We start from the raw sequence: 12,473 nt of genomic DNA, 5'->3' as shown, positions 1-12,473 counted from the left end.
GGGGCTGCACTTGATTTCCACTCCTCAGAGATTTTTACCATGTTGAGGAAAAGCCTGTTGACTGAGGGTTGGTGAGGCTGGGAGAGGGTTAGTGGGCTGTCTTTGCAGAGCCCTTGCTGGTCCCTGGACTCCAGCCTGGGATGATGGACCAAGGAGAGCTAAGCCATACAACAGCAGTGGGTGGGCTTTTGGAGAATGAGCTGAGACCTCAGCGAGCTTCTTGATGGAGACACTGACTGCCTCCTGCACAGTCCCCTGCTGGGGTGGTAGGGAACTTGCTTGGCTCCCTTCAGAGCTGGCTACCACTGGATTGTGTCAGCTGAGTTTTTCCATGTGTCACCATCTGCTCCATGAGGCTGACTGTGTGCAGTGAAGTATCCCTCCTCCTGCCCCTGGGGGTGCCTCCATAGCTGCTGCCAGCCCAGCTTGTTTCAACGCAGGCCCTTGCAATGCAGCTCTTATGACAGTGTGTGCTGCTCCTCCAGGCAGGTTGAAACTCCTAGGGAGTTCAGCTGATCCATGAGTCATCCTCACCATCCCACTGCTGGCTGGGATGTAAAAGCCCTGGTGACCACCATGATGGTCCCACAGTAGTCCCCTCCCCATAGAATCATAAGGTTGGAAAACACCTCTAACATCAAGTTCAACCTTCATCTGCCTTGCTAAGCTGCACCTGGTCTCTTCTCTCATGGCAGAGATATTTTGAGCACTATTTCCCAGTGAGATTTAATAAAGACCTGGGGCTCTCTTAGGGGGCTTCTGGAAGCAAGCATGCTGACCTTGGTGTGGGACTGGAGCCACCCGTGACAGCAGCACCCTGCTACCATCCCTGCACCAGTGGATGTCCGGGGCCAGGACCCCACTTCCTTGCCAGGATGCTCACAGGCGGCTGCCTCTGGCCTCACCTCTAGTCCTCCTGGGGCCGGGTTATTTTTCAAAGTGCTCCAAGGACACGGGTTGTTGTTGCCGATAAGCAGTGAGGGGCAGCTCCGCCCCAGCAGGAACAGCTTGTCCCTGGCTTCGGCTGGCTTTCCATCCGCCCCAGAAAACACTGTCCCAGCAAGCAGCATCCCTGCAAGTCTGCTGCAGGTTCGGCGACCGTCCCCATGATGTCACACTTGGTAAGTGGTCCCCACACTGCTCGGGTAGTTTGGGGGCCTGGGATGGATGGGAGCCACTGTCAGCTCTGGTGAACACAAGTGGGATAGAGGAAAGGAAATGCCAAGCCCAGTGCTGCTCTCAAGTGCTGGTGTAAGTCCAGGAGAGCTCCACTGACACAGGGTGTCTGCAGGTGGGCATTGCTGTGGGGCCGGCAATATCCCCCATCACAAGGCAGCACCGGCATGTATCCCAGCTAGGGAGGGACTGGCAGAGGTCTGGAGGCCACTGCCTCAAAAAGTGCCTCTGTGGGCTGGGAATAGGTGTTTGGTCAGGCTGAATATCCCTCCAGCAGGTTTAATGCTGCTCTGATTGCTTGTGGAAAAAGAAGCACCTGACAGGCAATTAGAAATACAAGTGGTGGAGCCCACTCCTATTGCCACTGAGCTCAGAGCTGCCCTGCAGGGTTGTGCCCATTACCCAGTGTGTGCAGCACAGCCCTGTGTTTCACATATTCTCCTGCCCCAGAGCCTGGCTTTGTGCCTGTGGAGACGTCTGACAAGGGTACAGATTCCCCCCAAGACTTCCACGGACCCAGCACAGGTCCCACCTCAGCTGCTGCTCTGCAGGATGTGGCTGCTCGCCACCTTTGGTGAGGGTGGCACCACTCTGGTTTTCATAGGGTGGGCTGGGGTACAGAGTAAAAACCCTGGGGCGACATCTGGGAGGGAAGTGCTCCCCATTCCTGCAAGGGGAGTGCTGGGGAGGTGCTGGCAGCTGGGGCTGGAGGGATGCCACATGGCCAGGGCAGCTGCCTGTGCTGGTGGTGTCCCAGAGGTTGATCCTGCTGTATTTCTGGCTGCAGAAGCCCTTTCCCCAGCAGTGCCCGCCTGTGGGTGCAGATTTCTGCTGTGTCAGGGCATAGGGTGAGGCTTGGTTCCTTCTCCAGTGCAGGCTGGTGATCTACATGCTGCTGGGGCTGGGGTCCCTGCTGGTGGGGGGGCTGCCCCCATCCTGCCCCCCTACCTGCCAGTGCTATGACACCTCCAAAGTCTTCTGCTCAAACGAAAGGATGCAGGAGATCCCGGAGGGCCTGCCGGGAAGTGCCACCCAGCTCTTCTTCGTGGAGACAGCCCTAAGCAGCATCCACAGCAGGGCTTTGGGCTCCAGCACCACCCTCACCAAGCTGGTCTTCATCAACAACAACATCCAAGAGCTGGAGGCTGGTGCCTTTCAGGGGCTGCCCAGCCTCACCGAGCTGGAGGTGTCAGGCAACCCCTTGCCAGCCGTCAGCCTTGGGGCGCTGGCAGGATTGACCAGCCTCAGCAAGCTCTCCCTCAGTGCCAACGCCATCCGCACTCTGCAGCCGGGGCTCTTCACCGCCTCATGCCGCCTGCAGGACCTGCGCTTGTCGGGGAACAGGATCGAGGCACTGCCCCCAGGCATCTTCCGCCCGCTCCGGCAGCTGCAGGCCCTGGACCTCTCACAGAATGCCCTGGCTGAGCTGCCAGATGGGCTGCTGGCCCCACTTGTTGCCCTTCGTGTCCTCAAGCTCAGTGACAATCTGCTGGCACGGTTACCTCCTGGTGCTTTCAGGACCCTTGGCCAGCTGACTGAGCTCCACCTGGATGGCAACCAGCTGAAGGAGCTGCCAGCCGGCATCTTCGCTGGGCTAGGGGGGCTGCGGCGGCTACAGCTGCAGCACAACACCCTGGGCAGCCTGGCCCCTGACATCTTCGCAGGTCTCCTCAACCTCACTGTCCTCAGCCTGGAGGGCAACCACCTGGCCACCCTGCCTGCCACCCTCTTCACTGGCACCCCTGTCCTCCTCCACCTCTCACTGGCTCTCAACCGGCTGGAGACAGTGCCCCAGGAGCTCTTTGCTAACCTGTCAGTGCTGGAAACACTGGCACTCTCACACAACGCCATTGATCACCTGCCCACTGGGGTGTTCCAGGGGCTGGCACGGCTGATAGAGCTACGGCTGAGCCACAACCACCTCTCCAGCCTGCCAGCGGGGCTGCTGGCTGAGCTGCCCCTCCTCACCGCCCTGGTGCTGGACCACAACCGCCTGGCCCGCCTGCCCCCGGGGCTCTTCGATGCCAACAATGAACTGGTGCGTGTGGGGCTGTCTGACAACCCCTGGGTCTGTGACTGCCACCTCTCCTACCTCCTCCGCTGGCTCCAGAGCTTTGCTGAGCCCCTCATCCATGGCCAAGCCTTCTGCACCAGTCCAGCTGCTTTCCAGGGCCAGTCCCTGCTGGAGGTCCCCCGCAGGCAGCTGGAGTGCCCAGGAGCACACGGTGTCCCACCAGAGGAAGGCTGGGACAGAGACGCCCCGGGGCAGTGCACCTACACCAACCCCGAGGGCACTGTAAGCATGGCCTGCAATGCCACAGCCTGCCAGCAGCTCAGCCTTCGCCTCCCTCAGGAGCAGGGCTTGGGGCCAGCGTACCAGGGTGCCTGGGTGCTGCGCTCCCGCTGTGGCACGCTGCAGGTCAGTGTCCTTGTCACAGCACAGAGCGGCAACGAGGCCACGTCCCCAGGTCTCCCCGCAGTGCCCTAGAGCTTGGGCAGGCGTTTGCTTCTGCACTGGCGACCTCTGAACCAGCCTGGGAAACAAACGGCTCTCCATCTCGCTCTGCTACCGCTGCCATGGTCACCAGCTGTCACCGAGCTCTCCACAACAGCTGGCCTGCTGGTATTTATCCTCTCAGCTATGTGTTTCCTGTGTATTTCAAATATAATTAAAATGTATCTATGACTTCTGTGCTACCAGTTCCCATGGCAGAGAGAGGACTCGTTCTGTTCCTCCACCACTGTGTGTCTGGGAGAGGCAGTGAAGGTCGATGTGGTACACTGGGATCTTGTCAGGGGCTCTGCATAGTGTGGCATAGGTGCGAGTGCCTGGTGGTGAGTAGGTGCCACTCTGGCATGGTCATGGTGTGCTCATGTCTGCCTGCTGCAGCCACCGTCCCTTGGCACTGCAGAGGGAAGAGAGGCCCAGCTGCAGCCTGGCAAAACCCCCAGGACACAGGTTTGTGTTGTCCAGGGGAGGTGTGGGTGAGTGCTGCTGGTTGCCCAGCAAGGGGCATGAGCTGCCTGGCTGCAGGGTGAGCTCCAGCCCAGGTGTGCACCGGCAGGGCCCCCCTACCCTGTCAGGGCTTAGTCTGCAGCCCTGCAGCCTGAAAATGGAATGTGGGAAGTTTCACATAAACAAGAGGAAGAATTTTCCTGTGAGGGTGAGTGGAACAGGTTGGCCAGCGAGGTTGTAGAGTCTCCTCTAAATATACTCGAAAGCCATCTGTACAGAGCCTGGGTACCCAGAGAACCCTACTTCAGTGGGGAGGTTGGACTAGATGACTTCCACTGGTCCCTTCCGACCTCACCCCTCCTGGGATTCTGATTCTGTGACCTGTGGAGATGAGGCACAAAGTCCTGGCAGCGCTGCCCACCCAGGGGGTGACAGGTAAGGCGTGTGCTCCCCTGGCAGGGCAAGTGTGGGTGCACACCCAGGGGTGTAAGAGCACACGTGTGTCTGTCCGTGTCCGTGTGTGTCTGTCCGTGTCCGTGTGTGTCTGTCCGTGTCTGTGTGTGCCTGTCCGTGTCTCTGTGTCCCTGTGTGTCAGTGTGTGCCGGTCCGTGTGTGTCTGTCCATGTCCATGCATGTCTGTGAGTGTCCCTGTGTCTGTCCATGCATGTCTGTGAGTATCCCTGTGTCTGTGTCCATGTGTGTCTGTGAGCGTCCCTGTGTCTGAGTGTCCCTGTGTCTGTCCGTGTCCGTGTGTGTCTGTCCGTGCCCACGTGTGTCTGTGAGTGTCCCTGTGTCTGTCCGTGTCCGTGCGTGTCTGTGAGTGTCCCTGTGTCTGTCCGTGTCCGTGCGTGTTGGTGTGGCGGTGTTGCGGCACCATCTCGTGGCCGTCGGGACAGAGCTCCACGGGCCCGGCAGAGCCGGGGGAGTACCCAGTGGGCACCTGGGTGCGTCCGACATTGATGTTGGAAAGGGGTAAGGCTGCTGAAAATGTGCAGTAGTTCGTTTTCAGATTTGTCAGGAAAAGTGCAATGAAACCCAGCAAGCAGAAGCTGAGCTTTTGCAGGAGCAGGAAAACAGAAGATGTTTAAATGCAATCAGTGCAATTACCCATGGGGAAGCAATGGATATCCTGTCAGTTTAAGTCTTTGCATCAAAAAGAGCATCCCACAAGATGCCCTGCACCAGCCAGGAGCTCTGGGTGTCACCGTGGGAGGGTCTTTGGCTTGCGCTGGGGTGCAGCACACAACACCAGGGCCAGCAAGGTGTGGAGCTGTGGGGCTGAGCACAGAGCCCAGGTGTTGTCTTATCTGTCCAGCCACAGATGTTTCACTGTTTATAAGCATTAAAAAATGGTTTCAGAACTGCTCTTTTAGCTGCATAAGGCGAATACTGAGGAACGAAACAGCTGTCTGTTGTGTCGATGGGGGTGGTGTTTGTGAAACTGGTGAGTTACCCTGGTGGAGATATGAGACCACAGAGACCATTGCCTGCAAAACAGGCTGGCCTGGAGATCTTCAGGTTTCCCTGGATGTTACGAGTCAAGTGGTGCCAGCAGATAACGCCTGGGGAGTACGTGACTGCGTCCCCTCCAAGGGGTTTCTGCCGTGGCCCCCTGCACTGGGGACACAGCTCCTCTGTTGGCTCCCTGGCCGTCCCTTATCTCCCCACACAGGCCTGTGTCCTGACCTCACATGAAACGGAGCCCTGTGCCTGGGACGTGGATAAAGGGCTGGCCAGGTGATGAGACCCCCATCCAGTGTCCTCACTCCTCGCATGGCATGGCTCGCTCCGGTGGCTGAACTCGTTTGCAAGTACTCAACCAGGTAAGTGATGCAAAATGCTTTTGTTTGCTCTATAAAATGTTCTGTGAGGGGTGGTGTGGAGGGCTGTTGGTTGTTTCCTTGCAGCAAGGAGCAGGGGAGGATGCAGTGCCATGAGCTCGGACCATCCCTCCATGACTCTGCCTGGCTGGAGTGGGGGACAAGCAAGGGACCACAGTGAGGGTTTTAAAAGGGCTTTGCAATTCAAAACTGTCTATTTTCATCTCCACATACCCAGACGTTTCCACCTGCACATTTCACCCACTGCACTGCCCCTGCAGCAGATGTGAAGCAGGCACTTCTACAACCACAGCCCCAGCTCCCCCATCTGAGTCTCCCTGGGGAGAGGAGAGGCAGGGATCAGCAGTGGCTTCTGCCCTGGGAGCCATGGGGGCAGCCTGCACAACCGATGTCACCTCCCATCCATTTTTCTTCAAACCCAGTGGCTTTTATTCTCCTGTATTTGCTGACATCTCAACATTTAAAAAAAATAACTTTTCATAGCAAATTTACCCTCCCAGAATAAGTTTTTTTGCATGGTCAGCTTTGATGGACACCCAAGAAGAAACCCATATGTCTTTTCTCTGCTCCCAGGGCTGTGAATCAAAAGTTGGAAATACGATCATGGCAGTTAAACCCCAGTTAATGTGTTAGCTGAGTGTTTCCAAATGTTTCCATGGAAGTAGTGGGCTCTGCTAGAAGGTATGCATCAGTGACTTCACTTCCTACCTGCAAGATCAGAGCCCCAAATGTTAGGTATTAAAGAGTTAATCTGTGGACATTCCAAGGTTTCGATGAGCCTTGCTCTTAAGCTTGGTTGCTGTTCACAGGTTAACTATTTCTGTCTGACAGAGCTGTATAACCAGGCCAAAATATGGTGCAATCAGCAAGAACCCTGAAAAAGAGATGCTTAGAAACCGTGTTTTAAATCAGCCCCCTGAACTCAAAGAAGCAGCAATGAAATAGCAAGTCTACCCAGCACAGTGTGGAAATTCTGAGGACACAACGTCCTCTGGTCTTGGCTGGCTCCTGGGAGCCTTGCTGATCCCTCATTAGCAAGTGCAGAGCTGACTGCTTCTGTTGTTGCATGAATGGGCTGTTGCCCTGCTGACTAACTGGACCCACTGGGGCAGCACTAATGGGCAGCAGCACTTTGCCTTCTTCACCCAGGCAGACTGAGCCTGCAGTTCAAACATGTGAGAAGGAGGGCCAGAGAACAGGCTGTCCGGCCCTTGTCCCTCCTGGAGCATCTCCCAGGGCAAGCCATGAGCTGGCTTGCTTTGCCTCTCCATCCCTTGGTACCAACAGCAGTGAACTTGTGTAAATGCAGTGTATCTTTGCTTGTCCAGTCTCTCTTTTCTGATGAAGTGAGTCATGATACATGAATAGAAGAGCCCTGAGAGCTGAACAACAGTATGGTACCACAGTTCATGAGCTGTGGACAGAGATTTCTTGTTCTTCATAACTGGATTTTGAAACCTTTTTTTTCAGGATGATGTACTGGCATTTCCTTTTCCTTCTCCTCCTCTCCTTCAATCCCTATAAATGCCAAGATCAAATCCTGGGTGAAGATCCATATGAAATGCCCAAAGACCACCAGGAGGTCTACAGAGGCACAAAAAATGATGTCAAAGAGATCCCAAAGATTGCAAAACCCTTTGTTTCTGAGATGATCTTTGTGCAAACCAGCATCACTGCTATAAGGAAAGGTGCCTTCAGCTACATGCCCAACCTGATCAAGATTTTGTTTATTGGCAATAAAATCAAGACTGTTGAACCTGGAGCCTTTGATAATTTGGACAAGCTAAGGGACTTGGACATCTCTGGTGCCTCTTTAGAAGAACTGTCTGTGGACACTTTCCAAAACCTCCCAAGTTTACAGAGGCTGGAGCTGAGAGACAGCCAGCTCAGATCCATCCCCAAAGGCCTGTTTGATGGGCTGGAAAGTTTGAGAGAGCTCTCCCTGCACATCAATGCAATCCCTTCTCTTCCAGAAGGCATTTTTGATTCTCTTGTCAATCTAACTTTTTTGGACCTGTCTAGAAACAGGATCACAACTCTTCCTGTGAATGCCTTTAGCAAACTCACCCAGCTGCAGGTCCTCCGGCTGTATGAGAATGAATTGCAGGACCTCCCAGAGGGACTGCTAGACAGTCAGCTGGAGCTGCTGGAGCTCAGCCTCCAGAGGAACAGGCTCAGGGCACTGCCACCTATGCTTCTGAGGAGCCTGCCTCACCTGGAGAAACTCTTCTTGGACAACAACCTCATCAGGGTTCTCCCTCTTCAGGGCTTTTTTGGTTTAAACAAACTGAAGTTGCTGACTCTGGGTTCAAACCATATTATGGAGCTCCCCTGCTGCCTTTTTGACACCATGCCACACTTGCGGGAGCTGGATCTGAGTAGGAACAGTTTGGCCACACTTCCAGATGGCATCTTTGTCAACCTCACATCCCTTGGCAAACTCATCTTGTCCCACAACCAGCTATCAGCCCTGCCAAGAGGAGTCTTCACTGGGCTCAGCAAGCTCTTGGATCTCCAGATGGACACAAATCAGCTCTCTGCTCTGGATGAAGGGGTCTTTGCCTCTCTCCCAAATCTGAAAACCCTGAACCTTCGAAAGAACCTGCTGGAGAGTGTTCCCCGTGGGCTCCTAGACCCCCTGAAGAAGCTCAGCTCAGTGTATCTGAGTGGTAACCCATGGAGATGTGACTGCAACCTCTGGTACCTGCACTGCTGGATCCTGGCCAACAGGGAGAAGGTCAAATTGTCCACCCAAGTCTCCTGCAAGAGCCCACCCCACCTGGCAGGGCAAGCAGTAACATTGCTGAGGGACGAACACCTGACTTGCCCAGGTACTCTGCCGTTTAACACCACGCCATCACAAAGGATGTCAACACTGCTGTCACGTGGAGCTGTGTCCCCAGCAGCACCAACCATGCTGTCATTGGCAGCCTTTCCCATCAGGACACTGCCAACCACTCTTTTACCTGTGGTCACCTCTGCCGTGTTGCCAGCCATGCCAGTGGAGGCTGCCTTCACCACTCTGTCACCAACCAAGCAATCTAAGGCCTTTGTCACCACCCCACCACCAGCTGTTCTGCAGAAGGTCCTCATCACCAGCCCATCAACAAACAATAAGCCCAAGACCTCCATCACCACACCATCAACAACTGTGCTGCCAAAGGCCTCCATCACCACACCATCAACAACCAGTGTGCCCAGGTCCTTCATCACCACACCATCAACAACTATGCTGCCAAAAGCCTTCATCACCACCTCATCACCAGCTGTGCTGCCAGAGACCTCCATCACCATCTCATCACCAGTGCTGCCAAAGGCCTCCACTGCCACACCATCATCATCAGCTGAGATGCCTAAGGCTTCCATCACCACCCCCTCACCAGCTGTTTCAACTTCAGCCATCGTAAGACTACAGTCTCCTGGGGCCAGCCACCCAGAACCTGTGCCACCCACTCTAGCTTCTGCCACCACACCGGTGCCAGCAAGCTCACTGGCAGTCACCACCAGACAAGAGCCTCCTGCTCTTTCAGTGCCCAGGGAGAGGCCAGCCACCACCCCACAGGGAACACCCGTATCCTCCCTTGTCTCAGCTTCCTCCGTGGCACTCTGGCCATTCCCCAGGACTGCTGCTCTGGGCACAGTCCCGCTGGCCTCACATTCACCATCGCACCATGCTCCTGCATCAGACAGGGAATGGGGCCATTCCACCATGTGTGACTTGTCCACAGTTGGTGCCCAGCCCACCCCCACTGCCTCCCAACACGCTCCTGCCCCGGCAGGCACCGTCCTGCTCCCCACACCTCCTGTCCCCACACCATCAGACTGCACGAGCCCCTGTCCAGCCTCCCCACCCCTAGCCCCCAGCGGTCATCGTGGCTGGGGCTTGTCCCTGTGGACCAGCCCATGGCAGTGCCAGGTGTCCCTGGCCCTGGGGCTGGCCGCGCTGGCACTGCAGGCAGCCTGCACACTGCTGGGGGGGGTGGTTGTCCTTCTCCTTCACCAGGACACCCGCCACCACCCCAGGCCACCTGTGAGGCTGCTGAGTCTTCAGGCCCTGGCTGCTCCGGGGACCCCCAAGCCAGCCCTGGCACTGCCTTGAGCTTTGCTGCCCCTGTATGACCTGGGCTGTGCCAGCTGTCCTCCTTTGGGGTCTGCAGCCGTGCTGGCCGCAGGGTGCGCTGTCCCTGGGATGGGGGTCCCGGCACCCAGGCCGATCCCAATGTAGCGGTCCCAGCACCCAGGCTGTTTTGGGATGCTTTCCGGCTGACTCCTGGCGGTGCTGGGAGCCTGCAAGCCTCGCTGCCTGACGGCCCTTCTGCCAAGGGACACTAGATGGCATCCCGACACAGGCAGTGGCTGCCGCCGCCTGACCGCGGCCACCGAAACGCCGGAGCCCCCGCACCCGCCGGCCGGGACCCCGCCGCACCGCGGACACGGCCGCTCTTTGCTCGTAGGGTCAGGAGCCGCTACCCAAATCTCCTCCCATCCCTGGAAGGTGCCTGTAGTCCTTGGGGAAAGATATCGCAAGGCTTCCTGCCCCGAACCCAGTCTTCTTCCCTGTGCCACGTTATGGGATGTGTCAGTGTCTGTACCACCATCATACACAGACCTCTTCCCCTCTCCCTCTCCCTTTCCTCCTCCCTGATATTAAAGCCCCCCCTCCCTGCATGTCTGATGGGCTGGTGAGAAGACTGTTTTCATCCTGGGGCTTTTATTGCCGTGACCTGCTTTTGAGGATTCCTGTTGCTTGCTGGAGTGTGGGGTCCCCAGTCAGTGCTGGCCATTTGGGACTGGTGTAGGACAAGGGCTGACCCTCCGCAGGCAGTGGTACTGTAAGACAATAGATAAGCTTTTCTTCCCACTCTTAAATCTCACCTGATGCTGAGACCTGGCTGCAGGTCTCTTGGGAAGCTTGGGAGGAAGGGTTGATGTGAGCCTTCACCTCTGCAGTCTTGGGCTCCTGCCAAGCCCAGGGAAGTGCCAAACTTAAACAAAGGCAGCCATTCCTCTGCAGCTTCTGCCATCACAAAGTGTTGAAACCTTCCCTGGGAAGCTTTATTCCTGGAGAATTGGAGCTGATGAACACAAGGGATGTTCCTTGATTCGGGTCTCTGGGTACCTTTTTTTTGCTCTAGGTTCAGTCTTGATTTTTTGCCCTGTGCAAGGTAAGCTGCTCCCAAATTGGATCCCATTTTCTACAGGGTCGCAGGTGTCTGTCTTCAACTTCTTTGCCATGGCGCCTGCTCCGTCTTGTCCTGCTTTTGGGTGGCCTTCCCCAGTTATGTGGCATAGGGGCTGCCTGGCTTGGAGGTCTCACAAGGAAAGAGTCCCTGAAAAGCAATAGTTTGGACATGTGTTTCACAAGGAAAAGTGGGAAAGCAACTCAGAAACCTCCTAGCCAGTGAGCCCTGAGCTCCCCAGCTCCCCTGCCTGGTGCAAGAGCAGGGGAGGGGGAAAGGGGCTTTGTGCTAGAGTGCGTGCCTGCAGCTATGCATTAGGGAGCAGGATATACATCCTTGCTAAGAACCTGCGCAGTGTTACAGGCCCTTCAGCTACTCCTTGAAGTGCTGCTGACGGCTGTGAAATATGGGAGGCGAGCGTGGGGCAGCATATCTGGGCGGGATGGAGCAAGCTGCTCTGGGGCCAGGGCTGGCACAGCAGGTAATGAGATACAGATGAGGGAGAGGGAGTGTTTTTTCTGGCAGTCCAGATGGACTCGGCTTAATACTTGATTTAGAGAGTTTGAAAGCGGGGCCTGGCTGCTGGGGAACAGACCCCAAGCACTTCCCGAGGTGATGAGGGGGGGTCTCTGCTGGCTTTTCAGATATTTAATGGCCCAGCACAGTCTAAACAGGGAAGTACTTCGGGGTGAGATTAGCACAACATAATCACATCTTAAAAGGTCTTCAGAGACACAAGGCACGTCCGCTCTCCTATTAATTACTGGTTATTAATAAAGCTGGGGTCAGGTGCGAGGTGTTCGCTCTGGAGCGTGCTGGTTCCTTCTTTGCAGGGCGGTGCTGTATCCGAAAGCAGCACAAAGCCCCGCAGACTCCACCTGTGCCCATCCGGCTCTGGAAGCCAAATGGCCAACATTCCTACAGCTGCTTTTAAAACTAATTTGCCCCATAATACCCTGAAAGGGCCACGTCTTTCTAAGTGCCCAGAACACCTCTAAGTGCCTCAGAGTGCTGTAAAATAATAACAGCCAAGGGTGTTCTCAGCACGGGAATTTCCTGCTATGATCGATTTGTAATTTGCAATGAAAATACAGCGTGCGTGTTCCCAGGGCCAGGCTGGTGCAGCTGGCTCACAGGCAAGAGTCGGCTCCCTGCACCACTTTAGGGCCGATCCTTGGAGGTTTACGGCTGGGCTGGGCTGGGAGGAATTAGCAGCTGTTCCCATTTGCCCCTGTTGGCTCCAGCGTACACCAGGAGGGAAGGAGCTGAGAGGGATGCATCGTCCTGGGGGCGATGTGCCTGAGCAGCCTGTGGGGCAGC

General features: G+C 56.0%; 2 protein-coding genes across 2 annotated transcripts; both read left to right on the top strand.

Annotated features, from left to right (window-relative positions):
- The first annotated feature begins 42 nt into the window (after positions 1–42).
- Positions 43–3,876, top strand: LOC104693484 (carboxypeptidase N subunit 2). Its single transcript, XM_010406172.3, has 2 exons — positions 43–1,121; positions 2,048–3,876. Exons 1-2 carry the CDS (start codon positions 1,107–1,109, stop codon positions 3,662–3,664), a joined length of 1,632 nt encoding a protein of 543 aa, XP_010404474.1. The 5' UTR covers positions 43–1,106; the 3' UTR covers positions 3,665–3,876.
- Positions 3,877–4,922: 1,046 nt separating this feature from the next.
- Positions 4,923–11,954, top strand: LOC104693483 (platelet glycoprotein Ib alpha chain-like). Its single transcript, XM_019289832.3, has 2 exons — positions 4,923–5,955; positions 7,444–11,954. Exons 1-2 carry the CDS (start codon positions 5,873–5,875, stop codon positions 10,070–10,072), a joined length of 2,712 nt encoding a protein of 903 aa, XP_019145377.1. The 5' UTR covers positions 4,923–5,872; the 3' UTR covers positions 10,073–11,954.
- Positions 11,955–12,473: the final 519 nt, after the last annotated feature.

Source organism: Corvus cornix, chromosome 9, assembly GCF_000738735.6.
Source record: "Corvus cornix cornix isolate S_Up_H32 chromosome 9, ASM73873v5, whole genome shotgun sequence".
Taxonomy (NCBI): Eukaryota; Metazoa; Chordata; class Aves; order Passeriformes; family Corvidae; genus Corvus; species Corvus cornix.
This window is presented reverse-complemented; position numbering and strand designations above follow the sequence as displayed.